This window comes from Salvia hispanica, chromosome 2 (assembly GCF_029641045.1).
Source record: "Salvia hispanica isolate PSC_SH4W2 chromosome 2, Shi_PSC_v1, whole genome shotgun sequence".
Taxonomy (NCBI): Eukaryota; Viridiplantae; Streptophyta; class Magnoliopsida; order Lamiales; family Lamiaceae; genus Salvia; species Salvia hispanica.
This window is the reverse complement of record NC_142693.1, coordinates 60234607-60257346: the sequence shown is the minus strand read 5'-3', so window position 1 is coordinate 60257346 and position 22740 is coordinate 60234607. Positions and strand designations below refer to the sequence as shown.

Genomic DNA, 22740 nt, shown 5'->3' with positions numbered 1-22740 from the left:
TGTTTAATAAGGTTCTCTCAACCAATAGTTTATAGTATAATCCCTAAGTTTTTATCATAGCTTGCAATTGTGACCAACTTTAACCTACATTATTCACTCATCGTGATTAATCCATTTAGAAAAAATGAATATACCACGATCATCTACTATGAACGTCGATCGACGCTATATCATTTAATTTCATAAAAATTCAATGTTTCTCGTCACATTCAAACTTGGTTAAAGTCATTTGACCGAGCACGATTCCAGCTAAAATCTCATATTGTGTGGACGTGAGAACATTGACCTGAAAGTTGCCATCGCCATTAATGTATTTACACTAAAATTAAAGAAATTTCGCTACCTTTAAAATTAAAACAAAAATTCCAGAGAAGAAGACCCATGCAGTGTCGACTTCGCCAGAAAAGTTAAAATTAATAGTGTGTCATGTATTCGTTAATTTTGCCATCCTCAAATCGTGCGAAAGATTAATCTAAAATGACTAATCTGCCATTTAATGTACATCGAAAACACAAGCAAGAAGAGATCTTAAACATCTGAATCTAAATCTAATGAATGAGATTAGTGGTCTTTGACATCCTAATGCTCCCCCATCCCGTAGTTTTGTAGATTTATGTTTAGTATATGCATATATTTTAATCTCGTAGTGCATATTTTTTTTTTCTCTCTCGTTTCAAGTGTTATGCCCCAAATGCATAGTAGATGAAGTTCCATGTGATAAAAACACACATTTTAGAATAGACGACATGGCCAAAAGATTTACCATAAATTGGTTATTAGAAGCAATTCATGGACTATAAACTATCAGAGTGTTTAAGATTTGGGGCAAATTCATAGTATTTGGAAAGTTCGAGGACAAATTAAAAATGTTCATTTTTACCAAGCAAGAAATTTATCCTTTTATGTCTTCCTATTGCCGTATAATTTGATGTGTTGTAGATCATGATTAAAGTAGAAAATATGACAAGCATTTAAAAGTAAACGAAATATCTAGAAAATAATGACTTTGATTATTCTTATAAGGTGAAACATTTATGAATAAAACGGTGGGAGACGCATTAATTTATGAATAAAACGATGGAGTCTCCCACGCAGTACAAGAGGGGCCAGAAAACTTTGAATATTTTCTCCCAAATTCCATCTTGAAAGTTTCCACATGTTTGATTTTTCTTTTGCGCAACTTTTCTTCTCTTTTTTGTCTAGTTTCAAGCAGAGACTCACGTTTGGGTCTTTGAACACTTAATGATTTTTGGTTCTATTGAAATACTAGGGGGGAAAGTTTATATACAAAATATACTTATTATAGTAATATTTTATATACATCAATGTATATAAAATATTACTAAATTGGCCCATTAACATGTGACATAGACCAGAAATTAAATTGGTTTCGAATCCTATGCTTGAATCTAGAAAGGGGGCAGATCATTATGATTTTTATTTTGTTTTTCATGGTAAATTAATTGATTATAAATAAAGGATCTACGAACTAATTTAACTGGTTAATTTTTTTTATTTGGTAATTTATTTCTACTATAGTTAATCATTCTTTAAGCAAAGTAATGAGGAAAAAAATGACATTTATTAATTTTATTAAATTATGGCCTTGTAGAAAATTAATAATTTTATGAATAAAATGACTTATACAGCGTTCATAATTTTATAGGAAAAATATTTTAATCGAAATACTTTAAACATGAATTTTCCTTATCAGATCCGTGTAACATAGATTTTTCCACGTTGGAGACTCAAAAGGTGCAAATCAATTTTTTAGGGTTCAGTTATATATATACTCTTATTTATTAAATCAATAAGTATCCAACAAGACATATGTATGTATGGTGCGGTGGCGGATCCAAGATCCTAAAACACAAGGAGCGAAATAAAATTTATTGGAAGCTAACCGAGGGGGGAGGGGCAACGTTGTAAGCTATCGGAGGAGGTGACAATGGAAAAATCACGTCCGGATCCATGGTAGCAGATCGCCAGGGAGGGGCGGTCGCCCCCTCCCTAATCCGCCACTGTGTCGGTGTATGTATATATATAATACTTTCTTCGGCAGTGATAAAATACAAATTCTATATATTATACAAACTTCAAACCCCTCGATACAATGTCAACACATTGTAAAAATGAGTAAGAAGTGCAGGTGATCCAAAACTGCTCATTTTGGAAAGGACTGTGCATTATTTTCCATCCAGCAGTTCCAATTTTTCTTTCACATTTAATACTATTACCTCCGTCTCATGTTAATAGACTCATTTTACTTTTCTGCAATTTTTTTTATAAAAATGATAATAAAAATTAAAGCTAAAAATAATAAAATAAAAGGGAGAATAAGATAGAAAAGAGTCTTCTTTCACTCAATAATATTATTCAATAAACTTTCGATAATAAATAGTACAGTATTAAAATTTCAAGTAAAAATAAATAAATAAAATATAAACTAATTACTAAAGTAAATCTTATCCACACGGGACCCACAAAATTTCTGTAGTTCAACTCGATTTTACCGTCATGAATTGTAACTAATATTTTATAACTGAAAATCGATTTAAAAGGTTAATTTGATATACAGGCGTAACTAAGAAAGTACATGTATTCTTCAATTTTAAAACATAAACAAAAATTCGTTCAAGAAAAATAAAAGCATTAATTAAAAACAATTGAAAGTATAGACACCACCGAAAGGGAGATATCTCTTTCTTAGTATTATTTCTAAAGCAAGAATAACGTATTAAGCCAATTTATTTCACATTAATTACACAGATATTAATTGGCATTAAACCTTGATGGGAATAGCTCTTAGGGGAATTTTCTTTTGTAGAGCTAGCCCAAACATATCTTCTCTTTGGAGTTTTTTTGATTCGGCCCCTTTTTCAAGTTTCCAGTCGAAGTTATGACACATTGTTGCGATCATGCATGGCAGCATGCGGCTAGCTAGCGGCATGCCAGGGCAATTTCTCCGCCCCGAACTGAAGGGGATCAACTCATAATGTTGCCCTCGAAAATCTATTTCACTATCCAAAAATCGCTCAGGCTCAAAACTATCTGGATTCTTCCATATGTTTGGATCTCTAGAAATCGCCCAAATGTTGACAAATACCTTAGTGTCTTTAGGGATTGTATATCCACTCACTTCCGTTTCCCGTTCCGCGACATGTGGAGATAATAGTGGCGCAACGGGATGATATCTGAGCAATTCTTTTATGGTGGCTTGCAAGTATGGAAGTCCCAAGATGTCGGTTTCTTCCACTATTTTCTTCCCTCCAAGAACACTCTTGAGTTCTGCTTTCAGCTTTGTCATTTTGTCTGGGTGGAGTAGTAATTCCACCATTGTCCATTCCGATGTGGCTGCACTTGTGTCTGACCCAGCAATAATTAGATCCTGATGTGTATATAATATTGGTTAGAACTAATTCATCAATAAACATTAAAAAATCAAAGGTCAAACTGAAGGGCGAATCTTGAAGTTTTGTCAAATCCTAGCTAGTCCCATACATTTGAAAATAAGTTGGAAAAATCAATCTTATTCGCAATTATCATCACGCGAAAAAATTTGATCGCTTACTTGTAACTTATTGTTGATTTTTTCAAACTAAACAAAACTCTTTTCTTTACATTTTATTTAATTCACCCGCGGTGACATCCATTTTTTGGCAGATATAATAACAAAATTTTTCTTATTAACTGCGAACTAATTCAAACTTTTCGGTTTTTCTTGCCGATTTTCAAATTTGCAGGACATACCAGAATTTCTCAACAATTTCCCAATAATAAACAAATTTAAAAGTATTGTAAGTTACTTACCACCAACAAATGCTTAATCTCTCGAACACTTAAATCATACTCATTTCCTTGAGAGATATCAAGTAGGGTTTCGAGGAAATCGGTCTTCTTCTGGTAAGACGATGTCGTTCTTGCTTGCAACCGCTCATCGATGAGGCCCTGCACCAACTCGAGCAGACTCCCGAGGTGATAAGTGAGCTTTCGCCTCAATCGTTGCGGATCCAAAGGAGCAAAGATGGGGAAGAAATCGGCGACATTCGGAACGCCTATGTACCTCGTGATAGCGTTAACATGCTCCCTGAATTCCGATTTAGGAGCAGCAGCATCGGTGGAGGCGTACTCGACGAGTTCGATGGAGAAAAGGGTAGAAAACATGAGATTTGTCATGGTGGTGAAGGTGGCTTCTCCGACGTTCATTGCTCGGCCCTCTCCGCTGCACTTAGTGATGTATTCGACGAGCTTTCGCAGCCTCTCCTGCCGGATTTCTTGGCTGGCTTGGAGAGCTGGATTGGAGAAGAGCTTCTCTCTTGCTATTCTTCGCAGTTTCTTCCATTGATCGGAGCTGGCGGGGATCATGGGCATCGAGACCTCGTCGTGGCCGAGCACGCACACCGCGATCGGCGTGAAGGCCTTCGCGAACACGAGGCCTTGTTTATGGAGCACTTCTTTTGCTAGTTCGGGCGACGAGACGACTGCGGCGAGCTGGTTGCCGAGCTTGAGGGACATCAAGGGGCCGTAGGTTTTGGAGAGGCGGGCAAGGGACTTGTGGGGGTTTCGGCCGAGTTGGAGCATGTTTCCGATTATCGGAAGACGAGGGGGGCCCGGAGGGGACTTGCCGTTGCTACGTGGTTTCCACCTTGAGTAGACGAGGCATGCTGCTAGGAAGGCAAGGGATAGAACAATCAAGAGTTGCATTATTGGTTTGTTTGTTTTCTTTTGCATGCCTCTTGTTTATCTTTATATAGAAAGTCAATAACCTAATCTGGCTGACTCATCACATTTTTTAGTATTTACTCCATATTTCTTCATTGGGATGCGAGGTTGGCATACCAGAATTTGAAAAGAATAAATAAATATTTATATTGCGGATATTTCAAATTATATAGTAAAATGGAATCGTAGATAAAAACAGATTGGGAATCGAAACTTATATTCGGGGACGGATGAATTACTATTTTTATTCCTAATCATTTCAACGTTAATCGCAGATAGGGATGACTAAATATATCGAAATATCGCACTTACCGTACTAAAAATATATCAAAAATACCGAATTTACGGTATACCGTAAGTTGCGGTATGATATGATATCTTACCGATATATTTTGGTACGATAACTGTATAGATTTTTTTATACCGCGGTATACCGCATACATAGTATTTGCCAAAAATTTGGTATATATATATATATATATAGGTTTGTGTTAAAATGACAACCCCTCTTAAAATGACAACGTGACAACGCTTATACAGCAATATTATAAACGTTACACAGCAATATCCAACACGTTAGACAGCAATTTATAGATTGCTGTCTAACGTGTTGGATATTGCTGTTCAAGAAAAATTGCTGTTTAAAGGCCAGCATATTGCTGCCCGTCTTTTTTGGCGTTTTTTTTTTTTTTTTTTTGCCACGTGTCAGCTTATTATTCGTCCACGTGTACAAATGATTGGCTAGGAATGGTGGTATGGTGTTATTTTAAGGGGTGGTGGCACCCTAACATGCCCCTATATATATATATATTATTTTTATAAATTATATAAAAATGGTTGAAAAGTTAAAATCTCTAACTCTACTTTCACATTTTAGTTTCTCTGCCCCCAACCCCAAACGCACTCACGCAGAGATGCAAATCCAGTCCACTGTAATTTGATTGTTGAAGTTTTGTTGATTTGATTTTTTTTGAATAAGACTAGATTGTGGTGTAGTTTTATTTATTTGGAAATTATTTAAATAGGTGATATTTTATTTTATATATTTGATTATAAAATAGGATTTTTTTAGTATGAAACACAGGTATAACGATATGTCATACCTTATTTTGGTATACCGTACTCCATATGCAATACACCATTTAGGTATACATAAAAGTGCGGTATACCGAAATACGGTATGATATACCGCATAAACGGTATGGTAACGGTATCAGAAATTATCATACCGAAAAATTCGGTAAGGTATAGGTATGACATTTTCTCATACGACAATTTGCGGTACGGTATGCGGTATGACATTCTCGGTGCGGTATACCGTACCGCGCCACCCCTAATCGTGGATGAACACATCTCTTAGGAATTTTTTTCACCACTTTACATTTAGACCGAACTTTGTTTCGTTGAAACTCATGTTAGAGTTAATTTTTACTATGAATTTTGTGCTCAGGGTTCTAATCAGATAAAATTAAAAAAAAAAGATCATTGAAGTTGATTTTATTGCTACTACATGCAGTAAGTACTACCGATATTATTTAGCTTGTTTCGCTAACAATATACTCCTTGCATCAATGAAATGTTGTCCACGTTTTATACGGCGCGAGTGTTAAGAAATGTAGAGAAAAGTGAGTGGAAAAAGTTAGTGCAATATGAGTCATACATTAATATATAGTATTAGTTTTATAAAAGAATAAGAGGAAAATTAGTTAGTGGAAAGTGTGGTCCATTTACTAAAAATGGAAAAAATGCAAAGTGGACAACATTTCGTGGACGAACCGCAATGACAAAAGTGGACAACATTTCATGAACGGAGGGAGTAATGCGAATTGCATTGAACAAAGAATTAGGTTATCTATTTTTTGGAGAGGCAGGCGAGGGACTTGTGGGGATTTCGGCCGAGTTGTAGCATGTTTCCGATTATCGGAAGACGAGGGGGGCCTGGAGGGGACTTGTTGTTGCTACGTGGTTGCCACCTTGAGTAGATGAGGCATGCTGCTAGGAAGGCAAGGGACAAAACAATCAAGAGTTGCATTTTTGGTTTGTTTTAGTTTCTTCTTGTATTGTAGGTCTCTTAGGTCTCTTGTTTCTATATAGAAAAAAGAAAATGGATTTTAAATTGTGGAAATCCTAAAATGACAAAATAAAAGATTCGGAATTTAATTGCGGATGGAGCTAAAATAGTTAATTGAAACTTATATTCATATGATGGGGACAAATGAATTAATGTTATTTTTATTTCTAATTATTTAATTGTTAATCACGGATGAAAACCTCTCTTAGGTATTGCTTTTTTCACTGCTTTATATACTCCCTCCGTCCCATTAAAATATGGACAATGTGAATGATACGAGAATTAAGATAAAATTGGTAAAGTAAAAAAGAGATGAGGAGAATGGTATGGTAAAGTAAGAGAGAGGATGAGAATGATATTTAAAGCAGTGTTAATGGATAATGAGAATATAATATTTCAAAAATAGAATGCACATATTTTTATGGAACAGACGAATATAGAAAGTGCATATATTTTTATGGGACGGAGGGAGTATATAGTTTAGACCGAACTTTGTTTTGTTGAAATTCATGTTAAAGTTAATTTTACTATGAATTTTGTCCTCAGGGTTCTATATAGTCAGATAAAATTTAAAAATACTACTAGTATTCACTGAAGTTGATTTTATTGCTACTACTAAATATATTTTAGTATTTTGCTAGTTTTCGCTAACTTAATTATTCGAATTTCATATAATCAAAGAATTAGGGTTATATATTTTTAACTATTGGCCGAAATGAAATATATAAACATAGCTTACCAATTTAATTAATAGCTAGCTAGTCTAGGTTGTTTAATAGTGTTTTTTGTGTGTGTTTGTAATCTGCAGTTTGAAGGTTGGCAATGAATTAGAAAAACACCTTAATTATGCTACTAGCATTTCTGCATAGACTAACATAGTTTGACTAGCATTTAAATTGTTTTATTACTACACAAGTACACAGTTTTGATGTATATAATGACATGCAAATGATAAAAGTATAATAATTAACCCGCATAACATAATGTAGTAACAATTTTCGGGCTTAAAATATTATGATCAATTAAATAGTTGTATAATCCACTGAATTTATTATGTCTGACGTGATATTATATCTTTGAATATACTATGAGTGTATGTTTGAATTAACTGTACTTTGGTTGATTTGACTTTTTACTAACGTTTCAAAAATATAGCTAGTTGGAAAATTAGCACGAGAAACAATGATAGTTTGCACTATTTTCGCAATTGTGGACAACGTATTTCTAGTTTTCAACCATATTGGTGTTTAAAATAGCTAATGTGGTTGTCTGTGTACTAAACAATGTAGTTTTTAATTCATGAAATTTAAAAATAAATAAAAAGAATCTCTCAACTCTATGTACTCATTTTCTCTAAAAATAAATAGAAAGAATCTCTCAACTCTATGTACTCATTTTCTCTCCCCAGCCTTCAGATCATATACGGAGTAGGTTATAAAACATTAGTATATATAATTAATAGTACTGGTATTAGTAGAAGATAGACGGATAATTTGACTAATATAACACTGCCTCCTCTTTCGTGAAATAATATCTCCTTTTGCTATTTTGAGATGACCACGATTTAAAATCTCATTTATTTTTTCCATTTTAGGCAAGATAATTTACTATTCACTTAACTCATTATGCTCATGGACTCATAGTCGATAATAAAACCAATATACAAAAAAGGAGTCCACTTTCTACTAATTCATTTTACAATTTTTCTTTGCAGTGTTAATTAATTTCGTAAATCTCATGTCAAGTCAAAATGTGACTAAATAATGGACGGAGGGAATACCAATCTCCAGTATGAATATTTATATATATTTTTTATTAGTCGACCAAATTTCACGTCCCTTTGCATATTTTCTAATTTTCTGATTAGAATATTATTATATGTTTAGACTACCAAAGTCATTATGTACTAGTCTACATGACTACGTATTACTCTACTATACTATATTTGAATATTATCTCAGTAGTGTGAATACTTATATATATTTTTTATTAGTCGACCAAATTTCACTTTCCTTTGCATATTTTCTAATTTTCTGATTAGAGTATTATTATATTTTTAGACTACCAAAGTCATTATCTACTTGTCTACATGACTACATATCTACTATACTATACTTGAATATTATCTCAGTATTTTAATTGAATAAACAACGAAATCAAAGATAAAATTAGCCTCTGTTTTATCGCAAAATTACCATGCTCTAGACAAATTATTACTGACCATAATATAAACCATTAGGGCATGGAAAATGTGATAGAAGTAGTGTTAGTGAAAATGTGATAGAAGTAGTGTTAGTGAGTTGTGAGATTCACATTATTAGTTGTAACATCCCGGATTTTCGAACCCTAATTTTAGAGTCCTAAAATTTTATTGATGATGTGGGAGACGTGAATTAATTGATGAATGAATTTATTGTATGAGTTCTTATGACCGAGTCAAGTCTAGGGTTGCGTTGGAAGTTTGAAAAGTCAAACTTGTTGATTATATGACGTGGCATGCGAATATTTGAATTAAAGGTGAAATTATGTGATGATTTCATTATTTAAGGGTGAGTGAGATTTTTAGGATACTATTCCATAACCTTTTCCTTGGAATTTTCGAAAATCATAGCCTTAGTGGAGAAAATCCCATTTTTTCGGATTTAATTTAATTCTTGGGATATTTATCCAAATTAAATCCAAAACCCAATTATTCTCTATTTCCTAATAAGAAAAATCGAATCCTATTGTTTTAAGGTGATTTTCGAAAATCACCTATATTTGGGAAGGAAGAATTATTTTATTTTTAATTGATCCCTTATTGATTTCCTTCCATACCTATAATTTAAATATTCTACCAAATCTTTCCATACCTCAAGGAGATCTTGCCATATCTTATTTTAGTTAATATTAAAGATCCATTCCTTATTTAAAGGAGCAAATACATGCCTATTTCTTTTCCCAATGGGGAGGATTTTTATTTTGCCCCGTGATATTTTATTCTACTCCGTAAAATATACAAAACAAAGTCTTGGCTAATTAAAAGCCATATATTTCGAAAATCCCCATGCTTGAACCCTAGATCTTTTTCTTCCTCTCTACTCCACAATATTTGTTTTTAATTAATTATGGAGAATCAAATCTTACCAAATACTCTATATTATTTACCTAAAGATCTTATTGAGCACTATAAATAAGAGAAACCCCTAACCCTAGCCATCACAATTTTCGCCCCCTCCCTCTCTCCACTCTCTCTCAATTTTCTTCTACTTTACTCCAATAATCCTTCATCCTTTGAGAAGAATTAGAGTTTGAGCCTCAAGATTTTTGAAGAACCAAGTCTTTACTTCGTTTCTACCGTTCGTTATTCTCAAAAAGGTATTCTCATATTAATCTTCTTCTTTCTACTCGATTCCTCTTCTTTCTAACCGATTAATCGGTATTCTTGAACCCTCATGCATCTTGTTGAGTGAAAGTGGGATAAAGGGGATATTGAAATATGTATGCATGTGTGTGGCGTGTGTGCGTGTGGGTGTGGCGAGTGTGTGTGCGTGTGTGTGTTGTGTGTATGTTGGCAAAATACTCTTGTGTGACATATGTTGATGTTAGATCTAGAGTTGAGATGCGAATGGAACTTATGTGATGAACATGGCCTTGATTGATGACGTTAAGATAAATCGATGGGAAAAGGGAAAAGCGTTGAGACATGCATGAGTTAGGAGTTTGTGTTGAATCTGATTTGTGATATATGCCTATATGATTAAAAGGTGAAACCTCGGTTGCGAAGCAGGATAAAAAAGGAAAGAACATACTTGAAATCTAAGTAGTCGAGGTAGGCTTTATTCCTAAACTCTTTTATGTTGCAAATTTATGAAAGTGGAGAGATAAGGGTGGTTTAACTGTTATGCCATGCCTATGTTTGTTTTGTGATGATATTGTGTGTCTGATGCCTAGTTTGTGAGTACGCTCCATTAGGCTACAGTGGCTATGGATATGTTTAAACGAATTCGAGTCTGAGTACGGGCCGCAAACCCTACCAGGCTGTGTACACGATGGGATCGGGAGCCGTCCTTGCTAGTCAGCCAGTCTCGTGGGCGAAAAGTGTGGCCACACTTTCGTCGCACTATGGAAATGATGAGATTGTGGAAAGTGATGAGGAAATTGGGGAGTTGTTTCATTGGCCAATCTATGGAAATATTTTTGTGATACTCGTTGAATATTTATCTTGAAAAGTGTAAAACCTCGAGTTCACTATGGTAAGGGTGACATAACTTATAAAATTTTTTGGCAACGAGTTCACTGAGTATTTCAAAATACTCAGCCCTGCATGTGTTTTCCTTATGTGCAGGTTGAACGACGACGAGCGGTGGCGGGTGTTGAGCATATTAACTAATTAAGATGGGTGTTTTGAACTTCAAGCGTAGTTGTGTCTCCACACATAGTTGCACTTTCTCTTGGTCGTTTCCGCTGAATTTTCTTTGAAACACTTTAGTATTATTTGGATATTTTGCACTTGTTCCTTTCGTTTTAGAATCTTGAGACATCTTGTGATATCATTGGGATTTATTGAATCCTTCAGTTTTGATCATACTTTATAGTACTTATCCTTCATTTATTTCTCTTGATTAAACCTTTGACTTGCGACTCTGATAGTTCGTTTAATACTTAGGTCAAGTCTCTTTAAATGAAACCCTAGCCTATGTTAAATTCTTTTAACTCTGTTTGGTAGCAGTCGCCGCATTTATTGTACCCTAAGAGGGCGGGCTGTTACATTAGTAGTATCAGTAGTGTTTAAAACTTTCCATCCAGGGACGAAACAAGACTTTCAAATTAGCCGGTGCTGAAATTTAAAAAAAAAAATAAAAAAAATAATAATAAAATATTCAACCAAAACAAAATGTCTTTACAATTTTTATGAGACTCTAGATGATAACTATTTTCGACGTGTCACCATTTCTTGAAATCGTCGAAAAATGTTCTCATTTTAAATTTTGTTAAAAATTTCCCTCTTGGTATATACAACTAAGATATCATTCATCCAACCATCAATCAAGAATCAAACCTTTGATTTTCTAGAAAATACAGGCTGTAATTCACTGCCTCTGTTCCACAGTCCGACTCCAAAGCTATGCTATAATTCGCTGCCTCTATTCCAGTTTTAGAAGGAGAAGAGCCTCTATTGTAATTTTAGATTTGGGCTTGAATTAGGGCTACATTATTTTTTTCATTTTCAAATAAAATTACGTACCAATAAAATATAAAGGCCCAACTTAAAGTCCAATAAAAAAAATTAGGGACCCACTTGAAAACCCAACTACACTGCGTCGTCTTCTTCAATTAGGGACAACTCTTCTTCTTCAATTTAGGGATATTCTTCTACTCTTCTTCTACATCAAATTTCAGGCCATCCAAAGCTAGGGGGAGATCGGGCGAAGTCCAGCTGCATGGGGGGGAGGGGGGTGTCTGGGTCCGGTTACGGCCAAGCCACCGCTGGCCGCCGGTGTCTCCGTCCCTGTTTTCACCTGTCTAATTTTGGTAGATGATCCAAAATGGTAATCCTAATCTATTTTTTTGGACTGAGATAGTATAGTATGTGGAGTGTTATATTGCTAACTCATAACTTAATTGCTAACTACAACTAAATAATAGCCATTAGATATTCAAATTAAGGGCTTAGATCATTAATCCCTAAATGTCAATACGATCAACGAAAAACGTCAATAAGACCATAAGATTAATTTCAAAAAATATCAATAGGGGTATTAATGTCAATTAACTACATGTTTAGTTATAACTAACTTTTAAAAGAAATCCCAAAACTTTAAATTCATATAACATATATCAAATTAAAGATAATTTCATAAGGATTCCAACGATATCCTACATGAATATGTTCCGACGTCAAAATTTGAAAAAAATTTCAATTTTTTTAAATATTTTCGTACAAGCAGAAATGTCAACATACTATATAAAATATGTCAATATAATACATGTAGAATGTCAATATAAGCAATGAGTTAACATTCTTAAAGCATTGTGTTGACATTCTCAAAGCATTGTGTTGATATTTTCGAAACACTATATTGACATTTTCATCCAAAACCCTAATTTGGAGTTTTTTTTTTTTATCTTTTTTGATTTTATTAATAAAAACAAAAATTACACGTGACAAATTGTATACCACACGTTTTCTAAAATCATATGGCCTTAAATTAGTTGTAGTTAGCAATTAAATGATGAGTTAGCAATTGATCATTCCCCTAGTATAGTATATCTAGAAATAATATGTTCATTTGAACCTAAACTTTTAAGTCCCAGAATATTAAAATAAAAACATTATATAATAATCAAAACTGAAAAATGAAAATAAAATATCGTAACATAGTACTCCCTCCGTCCCACAAAGATAGTCCCACTTTGATCCGGCACGGGTTTTAAGAAATGTAATGAAAAGTGAGTTGAAAAAGTTGATGGGATGTGGGTCCTACTTTTAAAGTATTAGTTTTATAATAAAATGTGAGTAGGAATGAGTTGGTAGAATATGAGGTCCACTACCAAAAATGGTAAAAATGAAATGGGACAAATTTTGTGGAACGGACGGAAATGGAAAAATGGGACAATCTTTGTAGGACGGAGGGAGTAGATCGTAAAAATGAAAAAAATATTCATAAATTGTTAATTAAAAATTGGATGTTTACGAAATATTCAAATAATTTTTCATATTAAGTACTCCTCGTAATGTTCCACTGTCTTATTTATATGATTACAAGTTTTTACGTTGGACTGATTCTGGTTTGTCTTCGAGCCAAGAAATCACCTTTCTAGCCATCTCCAATTATTTACACTAAACTTAAATCCATTTTTAAGTATATGTACACCAAAAAATAATTTTACTCCAACCATTTGTACCAAATTTAAGATTTACATCATTTTTGGGATTTTGTCTCACAAAACTTTTGCAGTAACACAAAATATGGTGTTGTTTCATAAAAAACACTAAAAATGAGTTTGAGTTTGGTGTATGGTTGGAGAAGATTTCTACACCAAAACTCATTTTTGGTGTATGATTGGAGATGGTCTAAGACTGAAGATGGACAAAGTTCAATTCGAAGAACAACTCCTCTGTAGAAGGTGTTCTTCAAGAAATTAAAGGTTTCCTTAAAATTGAAGAATTTAAAACTCTTGAAAATGGTGTAGACAAATTACAAATTGCCCACATTAAGAAAATTACTCATTAACGTGTGTTTGGTACAAGCCTTTCTTCAAATTGCCACATGCGTAAAATGATAGAAAATGACAATGTTGACCCTGAATTAAGTAGTGAAATGTCCATCCGCCTTTGTTCATACTTCATCCGAAAAAAGGGGCGGCTACAACCTTTTCTCTCGCGCCATCGCTTCTCTCGACCTCCCGGTCCAAGGCGAAGTGGCGGTGAGCAAATGGATCAACGCTCCAATATTGCTCCTTACAATCACAACAGCACATTCTTCTCGTCCTCCTTCATCACCTCCACTAGGTTGTCAAGCACCTTGTGCTTCGCCTCCAAATGGCCTATCTGGAGGCGGGTGTGGAACTCCTTCAAGTTGTCATAGACTGTACCCTCCGGCTCTGCACAGCTACTCGTTGCAGCAGACGGGAATGTGATGTGGTTCGGTCTGGGTCTTATGTCCTCGATGGATTCGCACGTGGAATTGGAGTGTATCCAACTGATCAGGAAGAGATTCCCGACCCAGCTGAGTCGTTGATATGACGACCGAGACCGGACTTCATACAAATTTCCTCAACCCACTTCTACTGATTAGTATAGTGGAGGTAAGGGTCGAATCCCACGAGGATGGACACGTTTAGATAACTGTGGTGACTTTCCTGGGTGTTTGGTTAGCTACCACGCTTGGGTTGAGATTTACCTAGACAGGAAATAAGGTAGTACTCTACTGACTAGTAGGCGGGAAAATAACAGACATGTGGGAGTGTTCGTGAAAGTAGGGGACAAGGTGTATCAGAGACATGTGGAAAGTAGAAAGTTACTAAAAGAGGAAAGTTAGAGAACAAAGTGTATCTGATGGCTGGGGGCTTTCTGACAAGTCTGGATAGTACCTCTGAAAAGTAGGGAACAAAAGTAAAAAGTAACTTAAAAGCAAAAGTAGACCAAATAAAGTTGATTTTGACGTTTTCTTCCTCACCAAGTATTGACGAAAATCATATGAACACAGACACCATAACTAAACTTCAGATTCATGCATTCAAACTCAAGATCCATCGATTAAAATGCTTAAACTTAAATTAAACGGTAACTGCAACTTTACTTCTACTGGCTGACATGCAAGGTGATAATCACGGCGCAGAAAAGAAACTCATGCACGAAAATTTGACTAACTTAGCTACAATTTCAAATCAACAACTCCCCAATAGAAAACACTTCGAAATTGAAAGCAATAACTAAATCTAACTTCCCTAGGCAGAATGAAGCAAACTCAAACCAAAGTGACATGCGAAATAGAAACTTCATAGCGTAAATGTTGGAAAATAACAAAGTACTTCCAAAGAGCAACAACGATGAGTGTTTGCAGAATAACTAGTTGATGAAAACAAGTAAACTTTAACTAAGAAAGCGATTAAGATTGTTTGTGCCACTCCGGGCGATGATACTACTACACTGCTACGATAACTGGCTGGAACGACGGACTGATGACTTCTCCGGCAAACTCTGGACGTCAAGTGACCATGGCTGTGGCGAGGAACGAGAGGTAAGATAATGCTGAAGGATGGATCTTCTAGAGAGAATTCTACTAAGTGTGATTGTCAAACTCCGAACCGAACTGCTTCTCTCTCTCCAAAATGGCTTCTTTTATAGGGAGGCTTGCCCTTGCTTTTAGGGTAGACTTCTCCCGCATTTTGACCTTTTTGCCCTTGTAAAATAATCATCCCAGCTATCCCCCTTCTCCATCTCGAGTCTTTTCTCTGGCATGCATTCTGGTCAGTATCGCACCCTTCTAGTGCCCTTTTCACTTTCGTCACACGAATCGTCACCTACTGACTTGGATCCTTCAATCCTGCACACTTAAGCAACTGTTTTGCAGATAATACATGTATTTCACGACATACTGACCAGTAACCAAGGCTTAGAATACGACTTATCAAACTGCTCACACTTACCACATGCTTGTCCTCAAGCGTGAAGACAAACATAAAGAAATAAGTCGAATTCGAGCCTGGTTACTCCCCTGACCGACTCTACCTAGCTAGACTCAAGACTCTGACGCAAAAGAAAAGAAAACACTAACGACACAAACACATACATATATAGTTAACTTAAACACATAGAATATGCTATATTTTCAACCACCCTTCCCCTCGAGATCAGGTGCAATCCGGCCTTAGGCAGCCTTGAACTTCCGCCGCCCCCCTTTTCTTCCCCAGTCAGTATATCTGCTTGTCAAGATCACCCAATCCTAGGCCAAACACTGGGTTCACTCAGTCACTCATTCCTCACAGGGGATGTTAGGACTGTTTTCTCTCAATGCTAAACCACAGATGTTTCGGACTCAGATCTCACATGCAGCTCCCGAAGGTCTTTAAGGCTTGTAATGGGGCTAGTGGCTTGTAGCGTTTGGGGTAGTTGTCCCTAAGGCTCTAAGTTCAAAAACTAACTTTTTATTTTGATGAGGGAGAACTGTGTGCATTCGGGCTTCTGGCTAGGCTTCTTCTTCGGCCGGACAATTTCTGACATTGGCCTCCAACTGGTCAGTAGCTTCCTTGTGGCTTCGCCACCCTTATTCCTTCTTCCTCCTTCGTCTTTTTGTGGTCAAGTATCTGCGACCATTTTCTTCAATTTTCTTCTTTGTGGCTTTGCCACCCTTATTCCTTCTTTATTTTTTGGATCTGGAAATTCCAGATCGATTTTCTCCTTCTTTCTTTTCTTCAGATGGTTCCTTTTGTATGTCCTCCTGGGCAGTTGCCTCCTTGCCTTATGCCTTGCACGCACACAGTTCCAGTGGCTGATGGGTTATTTCGGGGTATAAGTCAGGCTAGAAAGTGGGGTTCTAAGGGTAGGTTTTTATTTTTATTTTTTTTGTGGGGGGGTTTGCTACACGCGGTCACTTTGCCCTAGACATCATGTGGTAGCCTCTCTTCTTTTTTTTTTTTCAGTATTTAGTGGAAAGTGGTTCCACCTTAGGCCTTTAACTCACCTTTTAAGAGGGCTTTCGTGTCTGACCCAAGGGTTGGGTTTTTCCTTCATACTTGCATCATCTATACTGACTAGGGGTTACTGGAGGGGGTGGTTTCCGTTTTCCGGCATGTCTTATCTCCCTCAATTCCCCTCACCGTCAGTTCGAGGCAGTTGAGTTTTAAGCCCATTCATAAAATATAACACATAATTCCTAGACCTAACAAACCCTAAAAAAAAAAACTAACATGCACTGACTCAAATAACACATATATACATGTCATACTGGCCATTAGCTCCCCCCTCTCACTTCACAAGTGTCTGCCCCAGATACGGGCTGTGAAGTGAAAAGTGGGAATGGCTAGTATGACGGACACACACTTATAACAAACACATATTATATCTAAAAACTTCTCACACTTAGACTATGTAATAGGCTAAGTGGGAGAGTTTCAGATATAAACATAGATGTACAAAACAGAACAAAATATTTACAAACATGATATATAAACATATAAACTCCTCACACTTAGACTACGCAGTAGGCTAAGTGTGAGGTAACATGCTCACGACTAAACACAAAGGAAAACATAATAACATATGCACCAAAGAAAAACATAATAACAAAATAAAAGAAACACTAAAAAAAATGAAAAAGAAAAACTAACTGGTCAGTTGGGGTGGTTCGATCAGATGTTCCTCCTGCTCATTCGTGGTGCAGGGTTCTGTGCAGGTGGGTCCGTTGGTTCTTCCTCAGCAGGTCCGGTTTGGTTGTCATCATCCTTCTGTTGCTCATCATCTTCCTCTTCCTCAGGTCCGGTGGTTCCAGCTTCTTGTCCTCCATGTCCGCTTGGTCCAGCTTCATTGCTTGCTTTTCCTCTTGCCAACTCCTTTAGTACGCTCTCCATTAGGGCTGTCAATTTCGCCATCTCTGCCCGCGATTGTCTATTCTCCTCAGCCAGCTCAGTCACTGCCCGCTCCAGATTCTCTTGCCTCAGCCTCTGCGCTTGGTCGATCGGGGCAGCTTGCACCTCCTGGCCTTGTTGTGCCCTTCCCCCAGGGGCTTTTCCCATTGGGTAGAACTGGGGTACTCCTTCTCTATAATATACCAAGTTGGTGCGGACAAAGAAGGGTACATCAAATAGGCCAGGAGCGTCGACCATGTACATTGGAGACAGGTCCTCTGCCTCTGTTATGATGATGTTGTTGCGCACGAAAGCTCCTAGGATGTTGCAGAGGGACAAGTTTCTGGCTGGGTAGGTGGCTATTAGATGGCATTGGTAGGCTGTCCAGAATCCCAAGTGTAGTTTTCTTCCTTGCTTAGCACACCACACAAGGTACAATTCTGTCATGGACGTTCTGGCGGCGGAGTTACTCTGCCCCAGCAGGTTGTAGCCTAAGTAAAGCTGCACCAATCGTAGCATGGAATTGTTGAAGTGGGTGGATCTGGATTTTGTGGAGGCAAACTGGCCAGCATTGGGGTGGGTTAACTCCTCCCAGGCTTCCTGGGGCTCAAATTCTATATGACGCCTCGGTACCCCCCTCTCACGGCTTCTCCAGTCCGGACCTATAGCCTCCTCCAAGCTACACATTCCCAATCTGACAGTCCACTCTATCAAACTCATCGACAGTTCACCACCGAATATCCTAAAGGAGATTGACACTTCGTCTGGGTCTGTGGTTACTTGGAAACTAAACGTGGTGAAGAACTCCTTCGCTAATCTCACAGATATCTCTGGGTCCCTATTCTCTAGCAGCCATTCAAAACCCAATGCTTCTATACTAGCCAGGAAGGAATCACGAACAGACAACTCATCCAAAGAGGGTATATGGAGTACCTTTCCGCATTTGACTTGCTTGCTACTGTCATCCTTGTCGTCAAATGCATCTTGAAGCTTTTGGGTGTCGAAGTGCTTCATGTCCTCCATAAGCTCATCAGTGAGCGTTACCCTCCACTGCCGGTATACAATCCTCTTTACCGGAGGGTGGACTAGTTCAAAGTGGTTGTCTGGGAGCTGCTGCTCGTGATAGTCTTCTCCTTCCAGAGAGATATCACTCTCTGAGTCAGAATCCTCGCTGGAAGTGTAGTCTGTGTCACTCGATCTCTCTTTCTCTTCTGGCTCTCTGATCACTATGCTTGTATTAGCAGTGCGCTGCTTCTTCATCACTTGTTTCGTTTTTACAGGAGCTTTCCTCTTCCTTTTCCTTTCCTGAATTCTCTTAGTTTCTTCGACATCCATTGCCTCTGCTTCCTTGTTGGTTTGTGTTGAAGTGTCCTCCTGGGCGGTAGGCTCGGCCACCATGCGGGTACTAGTATCACTTCTTGCTGCCTCCTCTCGACCTACTGACTCTGATGCGAGGTCCAGACCCTCAGCCACCTTGTCAGTATTTTCCTCCTAGTCAGTCGGCGTTGTTGATACTGTCCCTGTTGCCAATTGGGTGTCCTTCTGGCTAGCATTCGAGTGCTCCTCCCCAGGTTTTGTAGGAGTAGTCTTCTCGGCATCACTCGAAATCTCCACTGCATCTGCGGCGGTGTTTGCTCCTGCCTTGTTGGACGTCCACTTTCCCGAACATCTCTGTGACACTCTTTGGGGTTTCTGCCTTTCCGCCTTGGGGTCGTTTTTCAACACTAGCCTCCTCTTTACTGGTTTGGGTTTGGTCACCACTGAGGCTTCCTCTTGAGGTGTTTCTGGGTCTCGTCTCTCCTCTTCAAGTTGTTCGGCTCTTTTCGGTTGTTCGTCTGTCTTCTCCTCTACTGACTGGTGGTCTACCCCTTCCGACCTTTCCGCTTTCTTTGTTGCTTCCTCATTCCCTACTGTCTGGGATGCGAGGTCCAGTACCTCAGCCACCCCTTCAGGGTTTACCACGATCCTATCCCCTTTGCCTAGAACCGCTTGAAATTATTCCTCTGTCATTATCCCTTGCTTCCTGGCCGTCTCGTTCAGATCTATCTCCTCTTCCGCTGCATCGATATCTGCTTCAGTGGCCCTAATCTCCTCTGCTTCATCCTTCTTGCTCTCGCTTGCCTTCCCTCCACCTTCCTTATCTTCTGTTTCTCCCCAGTTGGGATCTTGATAGGCGGAAAGAGGGCTGACGTCCAGCGGCTCTGTTTGGTGTGTGAGAGAAGGGTGGGAGGGTTCTGCTTGTGCAGCAATTGTTGGAGAAATATTTTCGGACGTCGGAATTAAGGTTTTTGGGGTGGTGGTGGGTGGATTTTCTGTGGTTATGGTTGGGGAAGGGTTTGATGTCGCCGGCACTCCTCCGGTTAAGCCAAATCCGGCTAGGGTTGCCGCCCAGTCTCTGTTGGGGTCCTGTTGGCTTAGAAACGCCGCCAATGCGTCTAAAGGAACCATCGCCGGAGTTTGTGTCGTCGGCGGTGGTTGTGCTTGTTGTGGGCTTGGCGGCCTTGATTCGGCTGCTGTCTGGGGTTCAGACGAGGCCCCGCCGGCGGTAGATGCTCGGTTGACGGTTGCTTTCTTCTTTGCCATGGCTGTGCCGGTGTGGTTTGCGGTAGTTTCTGTAGTGGGTGGTGGTTTTTCGGAGTGGGGGTGGTGGTTGTGAGAGAGAGAGTGCAGGTAAGGGTTTGTAAAGTGAAGGGGAGTAGGCGGTGGGGTGTTTTATAGAGGGGTGGGCAGTTGAGGGTTTTGACCGGTTGTAGGCAGTCGCTCGGTTGAGACGCTTCGTGTGGGAGGCGGTTGTGCTTGCTGACAGCCGATTGGACGTTGCTTGTCACGTCCTTGCCTCACGCGCCTCCCAGCCTCTGCACTCGCCTGCAAAGCTGCAACACAGCCAAAATTCAAACTTTACTCAACTCCCTCTTCTCAATTAGCTAGAAATAGAAAAAGTAAATAAAAGGTTTTTTAATATCATTCAGAGTTTCACCTAAGTGGCATCCTTGTGGTCAGTACGAACTCCGAATTAATATTTAAGATCCGAAAAAATCTTTTTGTTGTTTTTCTTTCTTGACTTAAATTAAAATAACAATTATTTACAATATTTACATCCTTACTAAGGGTATTTGAAGTTTTACCCGGTCAGTAAGTACAATACTATGCTGCTGACCAAGTGAAACTTCAAATCCCTTTCCTACTGGTCATTTAGATGCTCTTAAAGTGTAGTGGAATTTCTTCCACTACACATACCTCTTCATTTTCCCTATATATTTTCAATCTATGTCCATTAACGACAAAAGGTTCTGAGTTAGGGATACTCCCTGAAATCTCGACCGCTCCATTAGCACGTAATGCAGTGATAATATAAGGTCCTGCCCATTTTGATTTGAGCTTCCCAGGCATCAGCTTCAATCTTGACTGGAAGAGTAGTACTTTCTGGCCAACTTGGAGATCCTTGGTTCTCAGATTTTTGTCGTGCCACATCTTTGTTTTCTCCTTGTACCACATGGCTGAGTCGAATGACTCCAATCTGAGCTCTTCCAGCTGCTGTAGTTGTAGCTTCCTTTCCTCTTCACAGGCCTTAGCATCCACATTAACCTGTTGTACTGCCCAGTATGCTCGGTGCTCAATTCCCACTGGCAAGTGACACATCTTCCCAAAGACGATGCGGTAGGGGGACATCCCTATAGGAGTTTTGTATGCTGTCCGATATGCCCACAGAGCGTCTTCCAACCTCATGCTCCAATCTTTTCTGGAGGGGTTGACTGTCTTCTCTAAAATGCTCTTTATTTCCCTGTTTGAGATCTCTGCCTGCCCGTTGGCTTGGGGGTGGTAAGGACTGGATAGGCGGTGATGAACTCCGTACTTCTTCATCAATGCTTCAACCGTTCGGTTGCAAAAGTGAGTCCCTTGATCAGAGATGATTGCTCTTGGTATCCCAAACCGGCTGAATATATGACTCTTGAGGAACTTGGTGACTTCTTTGGATTCACAAGTGCTTGTGGCCTTGGCCTCTATCCATTTCGACACGTAGTCAACTGCCACTAAGATGTAGGAGTTTCCATAAGATGAGGGAAAAGGACCCATGAAGTCCATACCCCAGATGTCAAACACCTCACAAACTATCACTGGAACTTGCGGCATTTCATCCCTTGCGGAGATTCTACCGGTCAGTTGGCAACGGTCACAACCCTTGCAGAACTCGTATGCATCTCTATTCAGGGTTGGCCAGTAGAATCCGCTATCTAGCACTTTTCTAGCAGTCTTCCTAGGTCCGAAATGCCCTCCACATGCCAAGGAGTGGCAATGCGTCAGTACATCCCGTTGCTCCCAGTCAGGAACACATCTTCTAATGACCTGGTCTGCTCCTGCCTTCCACAAGTATGGGTCGTCCCAGAAATAATACCCTGCCTCGCTCTTTATCTTCATCCTCTGAGCCTTTGTTACGTTTGGCACCATTGGCAGCTCTCCTGTTACCAAGTAGTTTGCCAAGTCCGCATACCAGGGTTCCTGTCCCACTTTCTCCTTACCCTTGGTTGTTGCGTCATGACCAGTAAGTCTCATCACTTCTTCCCAATTGATCTTCCTTGCGGAGAAAATTACTTCGCATAAATGCTCTTCCGGGAATCGATCCCTTACATCTTCACTGTTCCCTTCTTGTATTATTCTGCTCAAGTGGTCCGCTACCTTGTTCTCAACTCCCTTCTTGTCTTCTACCTCCCAGTCGAATTCTTGTAAAAGCAGCACCCATCTGATTAGTCGAGGTTTTGACTCCTTCTTCGCAATGAGATACTTGATCGCCGCATGATCATTATAGACGATGACTCTGGATCCCAGTAGGTACTGCCTGAACTTCTCGAATGAATAGACAACCGCCAACATCTCCTTCTCGGTGGTGTCATAATTCC

General features: G+C 38.6%; 2 protein-coding genes across 2 annotated transcripts; both read right to left on the bottom strand.

The window, feature by feature from the left end:
• Positions 1–2609: 2609 nt before the first annotated feature.
• LOC125200770 (carnosic acid synthase-like) lies at positions 2610–4731 on the bottom strand. Its single transcript, XM_048098532.2, has 2 exons — positions 3811–4731; positions 2610–3388 (listed from the first exon to the last, which is right to left on the bottom strand). Exons 1-2 carry the CDS (start codon positions 4729–4731, stop codon positions 2783–2785), a joined length of 1527 nt encoding a protein of 508 aa, XP_047954489.2. The 3' UTR covers positions 2610–2782.
• A 9512-nt stretch (positions 4732–14243) lies between these two features.
• Positions 14244–18868, bottom strand: LOC148932820 (uncharacterized). The gene is made up of 2 exons (XM_089065243.1): positions 17972–18868; positions 14244–14327 (listed from the first exon to the last, which is right to left on the bottom strand). The coding sequence occupies exons 1-2, from the start codon at positions 18866–18868 to the stop codon at positions 14244–14246; spliced, it is 981 nt and encodes a 326-aa protein (XP_088921369.1).
• Positions 18869–22740: the final 3872 nt, after the last annotated feature.